Source organism: Seriola lalandi, unplaced genomic scaffold, assembly GCF_002814215.2.
Source record: "Seriola lalandi dorsalis isolate HSWRI2012SDOR001 ecotype SW California unplaced genomic scaffold, Sedor1 jcf7180002054901, whole genome shotgun sequence".
NCBI classification, from domain to species: Eukaryota; Metazoa; Chordata; class Actinopteri; order Carangiformes; family Carangidae; genus Seriola; species Seriola lalandi.
In genome coordinates this window covers 2,664,993-2,683,132 of record NW_019525453.1, presented here as the reverse complement: position 1 = coordinate 2,683,132, position 18,140 = coordinate 2,664,993, and the positions used below count along the sequence as shown (strand labels likewise).

Sequence of the window (18,140 nt, the reverse complement as noted above, 5' to 3'; positions counted from 1 at the left end):
AACACCAACGTTCCTCACTTAGTTGTTGAAATCTGTCCTGGGCTGTCTGTGCTTATCGGGAAAAGTTTATCTTGCACAGTGATTGTTTAAAGAAACCATTACTGCCACAGTTCCTGTCCTGCACTAGGCAAAGCAAGATGGAGCTGTGACGATGAGGTGAGGAGAGACACAAGCAGAGCACAGGAAATGTTGAGGAATTTGTCTTGTCTTTGGTGCGGACATAAGGATATAAGATGGCTTGCCAAGAGGAGGATTATCCCTATTTCCATCTATAGTTTTGTTCCTGTTTCTCTCCTCCACTCTGTCTCCGTCTGTCCCTTTGACCCAATCTGCACTTTACATTCATATTTTATGCTTTTAGCAGACTCTCTTATCCTCATTGACAAACCCACCGTTCAAAGGCTACAGCAGAGCAGATGCTGAGGTGGTGCCATTTATCTTATTTGCCAGCTCATTTCCACCACTGTCTCTGACAAAGACAGCCTTTCTTAAGGGAAGCAGCTTCCTATTAAAAGTTTATTTAGCAGAAGCCGGAGGAATGATTAAAATTATGCACAAGCCAAATAGGATGAGGAGCATGGGTGTGATTACACCCCAGTGTGTCGTGCGCGCAAAAATGCTCGTAGAGGGACGTGTGTTTGTGTGTCACTGCCTTCCCTGAAGGCATCACAAGCATCTGTAATATTACTGTAAGTGCACAAGATGAAGCTGAATAATGAAGTCAGCAGCACACTGGAAATCAGCAAATTGCACTTCACTAATTTCTTTGTTTTTCATCTATCAATCTCTTTCAGAGTGGTCCAGTGCTGTCCTCCAGTGTTTCCCCTCCCCTCAGTTTTCTGTTCCTCTGTCACCTGGTAAGTACACTCAGATTCACCTCCCACGTACACAGTACAGTACAGAGGCTTGCAGTCTTTTTCAGTCCTTAACGTAATCGTCAGGTCACTGCCTGACATGAACTTTAAATTGCTCTCATCCTTATAAAACAGAGCATCATTTCTTGTCAATGTAATGTGGTAGTAGAAATGTGGTAGGCGTTCTAGTACACATAGCTGATGAGCATAATGAATATTAGTGTGCTGTTCTTTTTTCCACTTTGGAGAGCTGTATGATCTAGAGACTGTTGGAAAAGACCAACAGGCGAAACTTCGTGTCATGAATACACAGTGTCAGAAATCAGAGTGATTAATACAAAGCTTAATGAGAAAATATCTTAACAAACAATGCAAAGTCTAAGTTGAACATCATGCTAGGGTAGGGACTTTTTCCTGTTGATAGGTCAAAGGTTACTCCTCAACAGGTGGTATTTCACTTTGTTCCTTTTATCTTACCGTCTACTTACTGTTATTCTACCTTCAAAACTGGATAGGTCTGTATGCGTCTCTAAATGATCACAGAGCAGCTTCACGGATCAAATTATGGTACAAATAGCCATTTTCAAATTTCTGTGGCAGACGCGGTAATATTGCCAAACAAGAGACATCAGTTGTTGTGTCACTGCAATGCCAGCTGGCCTTGCTTAAATTATTATATATTATAAACAAAGATACAAAGTGCTAAATGCATAAAATAATAACATGTCAAGGTCTTCAGTCTTCCCTTCACTAAATCCTGCTGTTGTATCAGGAAAAGATGAGTTTGATCCTGTACATTGATCCACAAATATAAAATTAGTAAGGAATAGTTTTCATCCGCTGGTATATGTAAGAAATTATCGTCTGTTGATCTGTGTAACTTTTTGGGAAATGATCCACTGTATTCACTCTGACGGGGTGTGTCTTAGTGCCAAGGAAACCTGTTGACAACAACCTTTTGTTCATGACGTTAGTTTGCAAAATTTAGAGAAAAGCTCAGGTGGTCCATGTGAAAAAGGCAGCACATCTTCATATTCAGCCAGTGCTTTTTGCACATACCCGGGAAAGCATCAACACAAACCAGCTCTAATGTATAATTCCCAGCTATCTGTTATCGCTAATTACAGAGCTTGTTTGCTAGATTCGAGGGACTTGGTGGATGCTTTTAAGGGTGTGTGTGTGTGTGTGTGTGTGTGTGTGTGTGTGTGTGTGTGTGTGTGTGTGTGTGTGTGTGTGTGTGTGGCCAGGGCTGTTAATGATGGGGGTAGATTGTCTCTGTCTGGAGATGTGTGCTCTTTGGTAAGGCCTGAGGGGTGGTTGGCCTGGGTGGGCTAGCGAGTCCCTCTGTCTCTATAAATACACACTGGGATCCCATTCAGTGGCTGAAATGTGCCTCTTTGTGTGTATGGTGTTTGTGTGTGTGCGTCTGCATGACGCCGTTGCAGCCAGCCGAGCTAGAGGCTATTACTGGCCAGCAAGGTTGCTATGGAGACCAGTGGTGTCAGAGAGGAGCAACATCTGTGGGGTCTTTGTTTGTCAAGACAGGTTTTCCTCTTTCAGTCTCTGTCTTTTCTCTCTCTCTCTGTCAGTCTAGTAGTTTAAAACTCACAGCCTGGGAAAGACTAATGGTGGTTGAAGTTAGGAAAGCCTCATGACAAATCTGCAGTTTCTCATCATTAGTGTTTTCAAACATTGGAAAACATGGCACTTGAATGTGGAACTGATTTTAAAAGCTGTGATTTCTTGGGCAGTAGTTCAGCTGCCAATGCTCAGTCATGCTCACAGTAGGCCCTCAGGCTGTGTCAGTCAGCGGGGACTCAGGGACTCTTTTTACTGGGCTTACGCCAGTGGAAAGCTCTGATTCTGGGGAAGCATTTAACCCCTGCCCCCGTCCTGCTCCCTCTCTCTACAGCTCTCCTCTCTATATGGACATGTTCTATTTCCACAGCGCCTTTCTCCTGGCTGCCTTATCGGCGGCTCAGCAGGGCACAGATTCTTTTTTAATAGGTACTTATTTGGGCAATGTGAGAAATCCCATATTTTTTAGCAACCCCTACTCCCTCCCCCTGCCGTCCTCCTGTCCAATTCTCCCTGTCTCCAACGCTCAAGCTCCTGTTTATTACTCATTTCTCTTGCTGGCTTATGCCTCATTTCTCTCCGCCCCCCTCTGAGATGGACAGCGGTATGGAGAGTGAGTGGAGGCCTGCATCTTTGGCTAACATTTCAGGTGCAACAGTGCACTCCCCAAATTGAGTTTTTTCTTTTGAGTTTTGTTAATTTGCGACATTTTAATCCTCTTAAGGCATTGTCCCAAGTTCCCTGTTGTGCTGTTTTGCAGTAGCTTGCACAAACAGATTTGAAGGTTTCCTATGAAGTCCAAGAGACTTGAGGTTTATCTGAGGAAAATTTAATCCTTTTTCAAATAAAATTCAGAGGCTTGTCGAGCACTTCACATAGGTCGACCAGAATATGTTGAGTGTCTTCGTGTACCATCAGCATCTTTGACCATGTTTGGGCAAACCTGCCCCAGAAGAGCCCTCCACAGGGTATGTGTAGCTGGGCAAACCAAACCTTCGACCTCCTAATCTGGTCTAAATGAGACCGTCACACACACAGCACAGTGTCATGCAGCGCAACGCAGCACAGAGTCAGTGATGTAACAAAGTAATTTGGGGATAATTTGGTATTTTCCTTCTGCAGGCATCCCTTTGCAAAGGCCAGTTACCTAACTTCCATGCCCAAATTAACATGCTTTTTCAAGCTGCCCTGCACCTACCTTCATCACCTCCTAGTGAAACATCAATCCATTTATGCCAAGATTAGACTAAGCCTTAAGTTAGATTCTGGCTGTGTCCTCACATGGCTCTGGGAATATTATGAAATGGATGTCAAATAGCCAAAAGTGCTACTTCAGTATTAACTGACTCTGTTACGGGCCACAGCAGGGAATGATGCAGCATTTGGAGACAATTACTACTGTACGTATAGACAAAACTTTATGCTTTCAATTTTGATCTTGGAGTTAGAGCTCTGATGAAAATACAGGTGTTACCAAAGACAGTCGAGTCTACGTCAGAGGAGGTTAAGATTAATTTTGTCATCATCACTCTGTCACAACCAAACATTGTGCTGCTGTGTTCACAGGTTCCACATCCACATCACTCCTATCTGTGCTATTTTTTATATTCCCTACACATGGCATGTCCACACACTTTTTCAAATCAACTGCGTATAATTTGAAGTCTGTCTAATACCAGTGTTCCGGTGTGATTTTTCTATTATTAACCAGATACGGATACCATCACCTCTTGAAAAATGGTCTTTTCCATATTCCATTTGGTGGCTTTAGCTACACATATTCATCACTGAGCAAAGATTGAGGATTTCTAGTTATATTTTTAGACTCATTTTCCCATACAACTACTTGAAATAAGGATTCCTCAAACAATATAAAAGTGTTTTCTTGAGATACGGTTTGTTCTCTGCCTAAAGTCTTAGTCCTCTGTTATTTTGCTCTCTTGTTATTTGTCTGCCCTTATTAACTTCCTTGTCAAATTCTTTTCACATCCATCACACTTTCAAACAAAAGTAACTGTGATACGTCGTCTGTTTAGAAAGTGCAATGGAGGTTTTGACCAGAGAGCTGTGTCCAAGTCAGTTGGGTGTGTGCTGAGCCTGCTACCTCTACCTCATTACATTCAGGGAACTCCCTGACTAAGTGCCTTTTTAAACACACACATAAACACACACGCACTCGCTCTCTCTCACACACACACACGCACGCACACACACACACACACACACACACACACAGTCAAACATGCAGTGCTCTAAATACCTCTGATTAAGATTGCTGATAACCCGGGGACAGCCCTTACCCCTCTCTCACCTCCCTCCCTCACTCCCTTCCTCTTGTTCCCTCTGAGGGGCCTCAGTGTTCCCTCAGTGAGTCATTGGCCCTCGGGTCAAGAGACTCTCTGTGATACACACACACACACACACCCACACACTAATATCCACCATTTAAAGCTTTAGGCCATCATTTATTAGGTGGATGCTCCGTCCATTAGGCCATGTGTTAAATTCTTTGTGTAACTCAATTTGGCAGGGTGGATATGGTTGACTATACTATATATAGAACTCTTTGAGTGTGTGGATGTACGTATCCTAGTATGGGTGTGTGTTTTATCCACTAATTTACATCCTCAGCAGGGGTGAACCCTGGAAACTTACCTGACAAAGGTCTTGTGGTTGAAAGTGAGGGAGATCCTACCGCTATATTTGAATGTGTGGAAGTCTTATTAGTACTGACGTTCATGCACGTGATGAATGATATTTGTGCGCGTGTGGTAAGTGCTCGTGTGTGCCCATATCTTCTGTCGGACCACAGTTGGGCACTGTAGTCAGTGTGTGTGACTGAAAGACAGCCAGTTTCCATCGCAGGCGCAAGTCACTTATATAACCCAGGGCCACAGAGCTTGAGTGAGCAGGGTGATCCTCAACTATAAAAGGCAAGGATGAGGTTAGAAGAAGGTCATTTGGCTTGGAAAAAGACATTCTTCAGCATAATACTTCTTCATCCACAGTCCTAGAGAAACAAATGGTAATTACAGAGTTTTGTACGTACAGCCCAAGAAAAGTATGAATTATCCAACTGACATTAGAAGTTCGTTTTTCTTCTCTACATTTTTGTTTTCAAGCTGAAGTGACCTGTGAAATTATTATACGATATATTTACACTGGAATTCTTAATTGGAAAAACTTGGTATCTCAACATTAAAATGTACAGTGAATAATTTTCTCAAAAATTTATAGTTATGACTAACATACTGACTGTTTAAGAACAAGAATGGCAAGTATCTTATCATTACCCTTTTATCGAGCTGGAATCCATTGTTAAATGATGTCAACACTGAGCACTCCTCACCTGTAATTTTCCCATAATGCATTGAGTTAGAAGTACACTGTATGTGCTCACTCGCTGTTTTCTCTCAGTTTGACTGAGATTCACACCTGGGAGTGGTCACATACACTGACACAATGTAGGCCTACAGTTTTTCCAAGTACCAGCTCCACTGGAGCAGTTCTTTAGCTTGAGTTGTGTGCCTTGCTCAAGGGCATTTCTATGGTTGTGTTTCTGCAGGAAGCATGAGTGGGTTGGTACAGTTCTTGTCTTTATGGTGAGTCACGGGACAAAAACAAACCCTTCAGGCAGCAGACATCTTCACTGTGAAGAAATCTCTCTCTCTCAGGTTAATTTACAATAAACACGAGAAGTGCCATTAGTGATTGATTTGAGTGTAAATCCAATCGCGTTTTAATGAAGTCTGTAAGGAGCCTGTAATAAGTTAAAGGGAGGCCACTGAGTTCTGTTTTTCTCAGTTGACAGAAAATTTTGAATGTCCTGTTTCTCCAACACAGTCTTCAGGTTCAAAATTGCAATCTTCTCATATCGAACTTTTACGCTAACACTATATTCTGAGTAAAAGATAAATACATTCCTGTTATTGACTCTTTGGCATGAGAGGACTATAGGCTAAAGAAAACAAAGTTAAACACACCTGGGTTGACACAAACTTACTTAGAAACACAAACAGGCCTAGACATACAGACAAACATAGAGACACACTCACACTCACACACACACACACACACACACACACACACACACACACACACACACACACACACACACACACACACACACTCTCACACACTGCTGGAGGGACCTCAGAAACCTCAGTTGACACTCACCAGTCAGTGAGCAAAGTGGAGCCCAAATTATGGATTAATTGAAACGAGCGAAAGGGGAATTTCACCATTCAGCTTTTCCCTTCACTCCTCCACTCGCTCTTCCCTTACTCCTGCAGCTCTCATCTCTCAACCTGTTCAACAACCGTTCACTGCAGGCCATGTTTTGTGTAGTAACATGCAGCCTTCGGTTGAGCATGGAGAGGTGTGATGGTCAATCAAACCAGAGGTCTTACACAGGTCATACGCAGGCACACATGCTCACAGGATCTCTATCCTTGTTAAAGTAGGTGCGTGTTTGCTCAGCGATCACTGTCCTCTCTGCACCACCCTTCTGTTAAGTGACTAAATGAAATGTAAAAACATATGCAGGCGATAGCAACATTGATTTCACTGCCATATGTGCTGTTTGCTCGGAGAACAGAGGTCTTGGTGGTGCTATAAATCACCGCAGTCCTCGCTAAGAGCTCTCATTGAATTAAAGACTATTTTTATCCAGTGTAAACAGAAGCACTTTTATGATATTGCTCTGTGTCTCATAGCTTCAGCACTGTGTGAGTGATGTGTGCAGCAAACTATGGGCAAACATAAACCCTCATGCTAACTGGATTCTATTTGATAGGGACAAGTTTAATCTAATTCATGGTAATGCAATTGAACAAACCTGCCACCACCAGAATGTTGTAGTCTGTGCGCGATCTTGAGTGAATGTCACCTCAAAGCGGCAACCTGTTAAAGTTTGCTTCCAGGATATAGTGCACCTGTGTGTCCCTCTTTTTTTTTTCCTGTGTATCCTTGGTGGTGGTTGTCTTGCCAGAGGTCATAACATAATAACTGTTTAACTAACCGGTTGACCTGAGGTGTGTGTGTTTTTCTCTCTCTCGTGTTCCTCTTAGTGTGAATACTGGAAACATGCCACAATATCATATGCACCTGTTCAGTACAGTTATAAAGGTTTTATTCAACTAAACTATTTTAGAAAGGTGTTGATTCAACAAAACGGTACACATGCAGACAATAGTTTGTGGCATTAATGTGTTGTTCAAGTTATTTTGTTCACATCTCGCAGACGAGCGGTTAGGTTTGATGACAGGAGTACCTTTACAATATAATGCATTTGAATATAACAACGCCATTTACTGTGTTATGTTCTGCACAGTGCAGTGCAACATGGCTACTGAAGTGTCACCTAAATATGAACCTGTGCCATCTATAGGAATTGAATCCATCTGGTCTCTGGGAGTCTCATTTCCTCCCCTTTGCTCACATCTTAGCCCCCCCCCCCCCCCCCCCCCCCCCCCCGCTGATCCTGCTCAGTGCTTGAGCCCTGCAGGTGTGTGTACTGTATGTACACACTCTTGGCAGGGCCTAGCAGCACTTGGTAATTTTCAGACCTTTAGTTGAACTTTGTCTTTGGTTTGTACGTGTCCTGCAGCGGACGAGGTGGAATGAGATGGACGTTTATGCAGATGAGGCGGTGCGAGGCAAGGTGTTCATATCTTGGTGGAAAGTGGCTCTGGCAGATGACTCGTGGTTACCTTTATTATATGTACACCAAACACCAGGCTGCCGTAAAATAACCACACAGACAAACGACAGACTGGTGGGGTGTGTGGACAAACTGGACGTGCAGTTCCTTGTTCTCATTCTCTCTCCAAACCTTGCACTGTCTGTCTCTTCTCACCCAGCAACAACGGGAGTAGGGAACAGTCACTTGCATCACAGCTTTCTTTCCAAATTGTCTGGCAAATTTTTCATTCTTAAGATGCAATTTTAATTGCAGTATGATGTCATGTAGCAGAGTTATGAATACAATTACAATTTCATTTCAGTTCAGATTATTGTATTAAAAAATGAAAAGTGGTGTAAAACATTAGGCACAGGAATAAGTGACAAACCACCACTTTTGATATTGAGCTTCAATGGGCCTCTGCCAGCAGATTTGTAATGCAACTTGTTTGCAACATACTGTATAAACATATTTAATTTGTTGGAGAGTTATGAAATATCATTAAAGCATTGTTTGAATAAGTGGCCTCAGTGGGATTTGACCTCAAACCCTTGAAGTGTTCCTGTTGTGCTCTGGGAATTTAAGTAAACAACCAGTTTGTGTTGACTAACAAATATGGCTGAGAGAAGTCATGCGTGGGAAATGATCTGGGTTATTCATTTGGAGATGAATGTGATCTCCAGAGGAACATGATGCATTAAATGTGTATAATAATACACTACACAGTCAGTGATTGAGAAGCCACCGCTGTGTCAAGATTCCGTATTTGTTCAAATTTTTGGGATTGGGTTGGTAAAGGACTCATAACCGTCGAAAACTGTGTTAATGTTAATCATTTACAATTATTAAGAACTGATTATAAAATCTAGCAGTAGAGGGGATGACTGCTGTTTTGTTTTTGTTTTTTAATCTTAGAAGGTGATTGTCAGAGCTGCTAAAGGAAATAGATAAAGGTTCCCATCTTTGGCAGTCTTTTGACAATTTAATCATTAAACATGATGGGCCTGAAGAAAATTGTTCTTAGTGGCAGTGGGTTTGTTTTCAGAGTCATTGTAGGTGAGTCGGTAGATGTGTGTGTCAAAAGATGGCTTCAGCCTCAAGGGCTGCTCTGATGCTAATAGTGAGCGAAGAAGATTGATGGTACTGTTGAAGGAGGGCCACATTGAGAATCGCTGTAGGTGGTCCAAACGTTCAGAATCTGTTTTTCTATGTCCTCCGGCATTGATGCATGGGTGTCGTGTGTGATTAAGAAACAAAATACTTTCAGTATTTTCAGTTGTATCGCTGTATTAATAACAGAAGCACTTTTGCCTGGACTTGTTTGAGAGTTCTCTAAGTAGAAAGATTCGAGTGTTTACATGCCTTCACTTCCACACTATTGGAAAGCTGCAAGACAAGTTAAATATTCTAGACAAACAGATAAGAGGACGTGATGACACTTTGTAATATGTACAGTTTGGATTAGAGACCAGGATGTTGCAGTGTGACGGACTTGTACATAGACCAAGCAAGGGGAAAAATGAGGACCGAGCTACTGCCAGACATTAATTTTACAGCATGTTTGACTTGCACATATCCAATGTTTTTTGTTTTGTTTTTTTTTGTGTTTGTAGGATTGGTGGTTGTAGTTGAAAAATATTCTACATTCGTGTGTTTGTAGAGTATGAACATAAAGCTAGGCTGTTGTTTAAACAAACCTAATTCTCCTGAAATTCCTCCAAGTTCCAAGAATCTGAGGCAAGTGAAAATAATACAATCGGGCAGTATGCACATGTATCATCGATTCGCTATATTGTTTTTCAGTGATGAACAAATCTTTAATCTTACTGTGAAATTGCTGCCTCCCTTCTCATATAATGTTGCCTTTTCTACAGTTTTATATTGTGTTAAATTTACCAGAGTTTGTTTTTTTGCCTGTTTCAACAATGTTTTTGATCATAAATTTTGCATAGACTCTTGCCTACATTGCTGCTTTCTTTGACATCCACTTGAAGTGGTTTTAGCATGGAAGCTTTTTCTTGGTGTACATACAAACACAGCTATTTTCACTTGTTGTAATTGATTGGATCTCTCCTCAGAGCTGTGTTGCTATGTACACACAGCTCTTGATTGACATCCAGGCCGGGACAACGTCCAGCTTTGTATCTTCTTTTAAATGGCAAAGGTCCCCCCCACCTCCAACTAAAAAAAAAAAAAAAGTCTAAGGAACCAGAGTAGCTGAAAATGCCTGTGTGTGTGCACAGGGCCTTTTTAAAACCATCTCTTTTCTTCTAATCCACACATCCTCTATTGAAGTAGAGTTACATTCTGACAGTAATTAGACATGATACATTTTCATCTCTGTGCTTAGAACAGAGGTCCAGGAGATGTATAGCGTAGCAAAGTTAGCCCAGGTCTGTCAAAATTAGGAAAAAAAAAAACATTTAACAGTTCCAAAGTTGTGTTCAGTGCCACACCGTAAAAACAGATTATCTTGCTTTTGGTTGTCTTTGGCCTTCTTCTGCTGTGTTGTAAAATATGTCAGCTGCCAGTTGTTGACCTGCAAGGTTACACAGTTTCATCCCTGGAAGATACAAAGCCACAATACACATGCATACAAGTAAAGCAAATGGCACATGGTCCAGCCTCGATCTAAGACATAACTTGAGGATTTTCTGGTCAGGCCATACATGGTCAGACAGTGAGCACCTGGGGAATCATTGTCAAATTCCCAGATGAAGACCATTGTGTATATAACATTTATCTTTTGCCCTAACTGTGACCAGCTGTTTGACATTAAGCCTGAAGCTGATGTTTTTCCTACTTCTGAGGCTACAAAGGCAGAAGACAGCAGGAAAATTATGTTGAACTGGATTTTAAATACTTTTAATGTTTTTCATCTGCCATAGATGGATTAGATTTTTTTTCAGCTCAGCTGTTGGACTGTTCAGTCCTGTTCCAGCTGTTATGAATTAGGGTTCAGTATAATAATCTTCCTGTATTTCAAATATGTAATGGTGTGGCTTAATACTAGTCAAGGCCATGTTCAAGATAAGAGGAAAAATCAGTAATGAGCAGAATATGGTTGATTTATTATTATATGGTATTATCTTACATTGTAATAATAATTTTGTTACTGTATCTAGAAGCCTTTGTTTTTTTTAAAAACATTTATTAATCATGGGAGTTTCACTTAGAGGAAGCCTTTCTTTTACAGGAACGCTCTTATCACATTCACACAGTTACACACATTCACACCTTGAAGCTGTCCAGTACAACCATAGTCTGACCCGCTAGCCACTGAGCAGCTCCACTGAAGCAGTTAGGGTTAAGGGGCCTTGCTCAGGGGCACCACAGTGGTGTTGAAGACGGAGGGGCAAGCGCTGCTTTTCACTTTTCCCACTCAGCTTTCATCCTACCAAGCTGAGAACCAGCAGCAAGCTCACTTCTCTAAACTTTAGGCCTCCACTGCCCAGACCTTAATTCAAGTTTCTCAGAATCTGAATAAGAACCTATCTGGTTTCTTTGAAAATGAAACTCCTATGAAGTTTTCGGGAAGCCAGATAATTTTGAAGCATTGCAGAGGTATAATACTTCTAGAAGCCTTTGGAGATCCTCATCTCTGTACGTCCGTATTATCCAAAACATGGGCTCAGATGGGGTCAAATTTTACATGAATGCATAATGACAGTAACACTGAAAAATCAGGTGGTAATGTGTTTTTCTAAGATCAAATAAGTCTTAAAAAAAATCCTGTTTGTCCACTCAGTCCATACACTTAGTAAGACTGAGCTGCAAAATGTGTTGTTTTTAATGTTGAAGCTCTTTGCTTATTTCCTTGCTGTGGATAATGCACTAAAGGATAGCTCTGAGTATTGTGCAAGCTATGTCAAATGTGCCACTCTGTGTGTGTTGTTCACTTGTGTCCATTTGAGTGTGTCCCCAGTCAACCCTTCCACCACTGGCTGACTGATGTAGCTGTAGCCTAATTTTAGTTTATGAGGTGTGGGACCGCTGGGTGTTACCCTAGCTGCCATTTTAGATGAGGAGGCTGGGAACAGTGCGCCTCACGGGGCTCCTATCTATCGTAATTATCTCACTGACAGGGGTTGGACAGGGGGCTCGGACCTCACTCGCTTCCTTCAGCTTCCCTCGGCTCCTCACGTGCACATTCACACGTCCAGGAGCTCGGAGGCCCGGTGTGCTTGCTGGCATGGCCTTACAGAACCTCAGTGTTCCGTGCTGCCATTGGACAGATTTCATCCCGCTGAGGAAAATGTTATCTAATGCATACTGTTGAGAGTGGCAAGATCTAGGCTAACATCAGACAGGACAGCACAACCCAATTAGTCCAAATTAGATGTGTGATTTGTCCTATCTGAATAGTTTTGAATCCGATTTGGGAATATATATATATATATATATATATATATATATATATATATATATATATATATATATATATATCTTTCTTTGAGATTTGGTTTAGTATTATCAAGTAATCTGGAAAGGGTGCAGCCTATTTACTCTAGCCTTCTCTTGTCTCTCTGTGGGTTGTGTTATTGGCGCCCTGCCTGTCCTCAGTTCTTAATCTCCACAGGAAGTGTGCATCTGTGTTTTCATTCCCCTGACAGGATGTGTGTGTCTGTGTTACTATCCCCTGGTAGGACACCACAGATGGTGGAGGGCTGGGTTTGATGAAGTTGGCCCCTTTTACTGTACATCACTGGGCGCGTTGACCTGGCCTGGCTGCTACATCTCCTGTAGCGCAGTGACGTATAGCAGATCACACTTTTGTGTTGGCACCCAAAATGCGCTAATTCTCTACTGCAAATAAAAGGAGTGACTGTAGTATGTTTTCAAATTTTCTGGTTGGTCCACCCACATCCAGAGTAATTGTGTCTATTAATGAACCTGCATGTCAGAGTGAGATTAGCTCTTATTAGCTGCCGTATAATTGTGTAGCCTTTCTGAATCACTCTGTATTTTCATAATGACAGCCCACAGACATCTCTAAACCCTCGCTTCATCTGCATTTGTCATGCCGGGGGTGGACTGTAGCCCACCCAGCCAGCAGTTTTCTGTAGCCTCTGTTGATGTTGTCTCTGATCTGTGTTCCCCACATCAAAAGCAGACATCCCCCCTGCTGTACTCTCCACCCTGTCCCCCAGCCTCTCCAGCCAGCCTCTGTCACATACAGCTGTTTCACTCATCCGTCTCTCTCTGCCCATCACTGTTCTGTTTTATCTCTGTGCTTCTCCAGTCCCCCGTCTCCTCATCTCTCATCTCTAAAGCCCATCTCTCTGTCTCTCACCTCTGTGCGCTGGCTTCATATCTGGCTCTTACTTTTACTTTTACCGCTTTTATTTTCTCCTACCTCGCTCTTATCTGTCTCCTCACGTGTTAATTTTCCCTGTGCCTTTTATCACTTTCTCTCCCACCATCTTTGTCTAACACACACTGTTTCTGTTCGTCCTTACTTCCTTCTCTTTCTGTATCGCCCCCTCGTCTGCCCCCCTTTGTTTTCATTTTGCCCATCAAAATCCAGTTTCCCTCTCTTTATCCCTGGGAGCAAAATGGGTGGTTTCTGCATGAAATGTGGGACTTCAATCTCTGCACCATCTGCAGGGTCCTTACACACTCAGACACTGGGATGGACATCTACACCAATAAAACTTGTGGTGAAGACATTAATAGATAACTTCAGTAGACTCTTCAAGCATTTTTAGAGATAAAATTAATTGGAAAATATATGGTTGTTAAGTTTATATGTGATTTTCTTTATAAACGGTATGTAATCGCTATAACAAAGGAATCTTAGACCTATAAGTTGAAAGACTACCTAATCACAATTGAATTACACCTCAGAGTATTCCCATAATGACTTAATACTGGCCGAGCAATTAGACTATACATAGCACGTCACGTTCTCAAGTGCGCTTCTCCCTCTCAGTTTTGCCTGACACGTTTGAGGCTGACGTAGGGGGAGCCTATATTTGGGTTGTGTCATCAACAATATTACAGTTTCCTGTCAGGGCCCCCTCCCCTCCCTGAGCTGGATATCTTACGTGATGATACACGTGCACTTGTGTCACATGAATCACGTCTGACTTGTTTGAGGGGGAAGTTCACATCCAGACTGTTTCAAGCCAAGATAAAAGTAGACTTAATGGAAAAATCCACCCTCAGATATGCTCAACCTGTGTTGTTTAGTCCCACCCAGGGGTTATCCTGTGGTGATGTGGTGCGCCCGCGTTTCCTCAACCTGCCGTGTCGACTCATACTGTACATATCACAGCTCCATTGCAGTAAGATGTTGTGAGCCTACTGCTGGAGAATCCGGTATCTCTGAATCTTTCACAGTAATTCTTGCCACTTAAGCTATGCAGGAGGAAAAGTCTTACTGCATGTTGCACTGATGTAAAACATTTTTAAAAAAAATAGTCCTATTTCAAGGTTTTGCTTTTTGGCAGTTAGATTCTAGAGTTTATGTTCATTCACTAATAAATAGAAAAGAATATATTTGAACTGTGGATTGCATCTCACCAATCCAGCAATGTCTGTCTTGGTGCTTAAATCGCTGCACTGTAAGGCTCAATAAACTGCGTTCAGAGAGGTTGTGGAGGAGGGCTGTGCTGAGATGAAAGACATTTGTTAAAACTTCTGCTGTTGAGCTACCAGTAAGTGCATAACAAAGTGATCGCGGTTAGGAGCCAAGAAAAGTTTTTATGACTGCAGTGATTGATTTATTTGTATTTCACACTGTTCACACTAAGGATAACCCAACATCTTGACACTTCACACGTCATTACTTCATTTAAAATTGCACTACCCGATGCACAAAGACCACATAACTTTGCTTGGGGAGGTTGATATTTTAGGAAAGATGAGACTAGAAACACAATGAATTGGTTTCATAAATGAGTACTACAGAGTTTTAGTGCTGAGATGTGGGATGTTGTACGTGTTGGGAAGAAACCTGGTCCATTGTATTGAATATTGTGTTCCCAAGGAATATATGGGGTTGAAAGCAGGTGCATCAACAGCTAACAGTCAGCTTTTTTTCATCAAGTAAACCAGGGCAAGAAATGACATCAGAGAGAATGAAAAAAATGTATTAAATGTGAAATTAATTCCTGATAAATATATAAATAAACTAATGGTTCAATGATAAATGAGCTACATTTGTAAATGCATTGTGTTTATGCTCTTCTTCTAATTGCTAAGCTTTTGAGTATTGTTTTCTATAGTGATTGTGTGCAGCTAATGCATTAAATAATAACACGGCTACACCTATATTTCTTCTGCTATATGCATCCATTACTTTATTATAATAACACATTATGTGAAGTAAAGACTGCACTGATTTAGCTGTGCTTTTTTCACTTTATAAACAAAGAAATGCTGAGATCAGTTGTTAAAACACTGCGATCTGTTGGTTTTTCCTTGGCTGAAGGGAAAGGGAACAGTTTTTCTCTGGTCTGTTGTTGCTGAAACATTTATTCAGTGAGTCTCATTGAAAACTCAGATACAACTGTTTGCACACTCAGTTATCAGTGTGCATTTTCTTCACTGAAAACAAGACCAGTTATCATTATCAAAGCATTGTCAAAGTTTCTATTGTGGCGACATTGAGGGCCAATGGCTGTGAGATGCACACTTGATGACTCCACTGACCGTTTCCTCAAACATCCAGATCTTCTACAGCTTTGTTTAACCCAGGAAAGATGTGCACATCACATCTTGTTGATTGGTAAATGTTTTACATGTAGTTATTCTACTTCTCATAAGAGGATATTTTTGGAAGAGCCCCAGGAGGGCCAGGTACAGTATCTATGCTCAGTGAATTCAGCATCATTTTGCGACTTCAGGAAAGAGGGAGACGGATATTGTGTGTGTTTATCTAGCATTTGTTCTGTCCTTGAAATCTCCAAGGACTTGTTTACCTGGTTGTTAAAGATTTTTTTTACTAATTCTCTCTCTCGGTCTGTCTGTTTCTCTCTCTCCTTCTTTCTTTATCTGTCTTTTACTCCTTTTTGTGTCTCAGGTTTGTGAGCAGCCATGACAAAGTCCTACGAGTTCAACTGGCAGAAGCACCTGCCGGAGTTCATGCAGGAAGGCGCCTCCTTCGACAGATTTGATGAGGTAAAAATGACGCATTTCTCGGGTACTTTTGGGTTTTCTAAGTAAATAAATAAATGAAATTAGAAACAGCTTCAAGTGTAGAAAGACACTGCCACTGAACGTATTTATTTCAGATTGATGATACATTATAGCTCATCATGACATTTTCTGATGCAGTAAAGATTTATGTAAAATATCCCAGATGAGCACAGGAGCACTTCGCCTGTGCTGCAAGCTGTATGAGCTTGTCAATAACAGTGTTGATACTGACATAGGTTGTTAGTTTAATTAGTTTCACCTTAATGATCGTCCCCAGGTTGGTCATTAGCACACACACACACACACACACACACACACACACACACACACACACACACACACACACACACACATAACAAAGCTGAGGCGTCTCCTTTATAACCTGACACGTCATAGTTGTAGTCAGAGATCTAGCTGTAGGCAGGCCTCATCGATCAGCCTCATTAAGATGCCACGCCATGGCGACTGCTTGTCTGCTGCACATCTACTACCAGCGTAGAGCATTTTACATAGAGCATTAGTAATAATTCTGCATCCACTATCTGAAACAATATAATGAATAGCACAAGATAAAAACTGAGCTAAAACTATAAATAAATCACAGATATATTATTTGGAAAAAAGCAGATTTTTAAAACAGAATAAGTTAAAATCATTGCTCAGTGACAATCATTTCCAAGTATCTATCCAAGCCCAATATAATGAAAAATATTTGGACAAATATTTACCAACTAAAGCACCAAATATCTGTCTTGCTCTGTGTGTGTCTGTATGTATATGACCCCATGTATATCCTCCTGTCTCCTTTCCCACGTTTCCTCTGACTAACTTAATCAGGACACTTAGCTAGGACATTTGCCGAGCAAAGGCAAAGTGTGTCACACACACGCGCACACACACACACACACACACACACACAGCCGTACACGCACCCTTGCACACATCAGGAAATCCCCTCAGTCCTCTCGGTTTATATGGGCATCAGTGAGGGGAGGAGGATCCCTCTTAGGCAGAGAAGAAAACTTGAAAGAGCGTAGGGAAAAGCATCATCAAATCCACAGCCATGTCAAAGGGAGCCGTGAAACTGGGCCGGCATGCTTCTGAAGAAAGTCCTCAGTGTGTGGCTGCTGTGAATATAAGCCAGGCTTCGACAGGACGGGGTCAGGGCTGGCCTGAATGGTAATAAGGTCAACCTGTGCCAGTCACCTAACAGTTTAAAATTAATGATGTCAGCTGGGACATACCACTACCCAATTACCACTGGATTTTGTTATTAATAAATCATATTTTTAACAACACAAATTTTTCATATATGATATGGCCACCATGATGGTGCAGTGGTTCACACTGATGCCTCACAGCATCAAAGTTCTGGGTTTTCTCCAGGTTTTCCGACTTCCCCAGACCCCAGTCTGAGGACTGGTTATTTGTCTCTATATGTCAGTCCTGTGATAGACTGGCGATATGTCCAAGGTTTACCCCACCCCTCACCCAATGTCAGCTTACTCTCAAAAGATAAGCCGTATCTTTTATCTGAAGAGTAAAAGCAAGAATTTCTTTGATAGTAGTTACATCTTGTTTGATTGTCAAGTCCTGCTTGTTTCACTCAAACCAGTGAATCTCTGAAGGGAAAAAGACCGGAAGCATTGTCCTTCATTCATTAACAAAATGGGTTTGTGGTCATCAACCTTTGACCTGTTGCTCATGTTTCTTCATGTTGTAAACGTGTAGTAGTTAATGTCCTCCCTTTACAAATATCTTTCATTCTCTGTATCTGTCTGTCTTTGTGTGAGTGAGTGAATAGCTGTTGCTCAGTTGCCTGGCAAATACAAAGCCTCCAGGGGACATCTGCATCGATTGAAATGACGTGTGCCAAGTCTACC

The 18,140-nt window shown here is 41.7% G+C and overlaps 1 protein-coding gene across 3 annotated transcripts in view; it reads left to right on the top strand.

Moving 5' to 3' along the window:
• plcb4b (phospholipase C, beta 4b) overlaps positions 1-18,140 on the top strand; it is a 63,629-nt gene that overhangs the window by 16,002 nt on the left and 29,487 nt on the right. For all 3 annotated transcript variants that reach the window (XM_087169616.1, XM_023430188.2, XM_023430187.2), the window contains exons 3-4: positions 795-857; positions 16,142-16,239. In XM_087169616.1, the coding sequence (XP_087025742.1) occupies positions 16,156-16,239 (84 nt within the window). In that variant the 5' untranslated portion in view covers positions 795-857; positions 16,142-16,155. The remainder of the gene's footprint in view (positions 1-794; positions 858-16,141; positions 16,240-18,140) is intronic.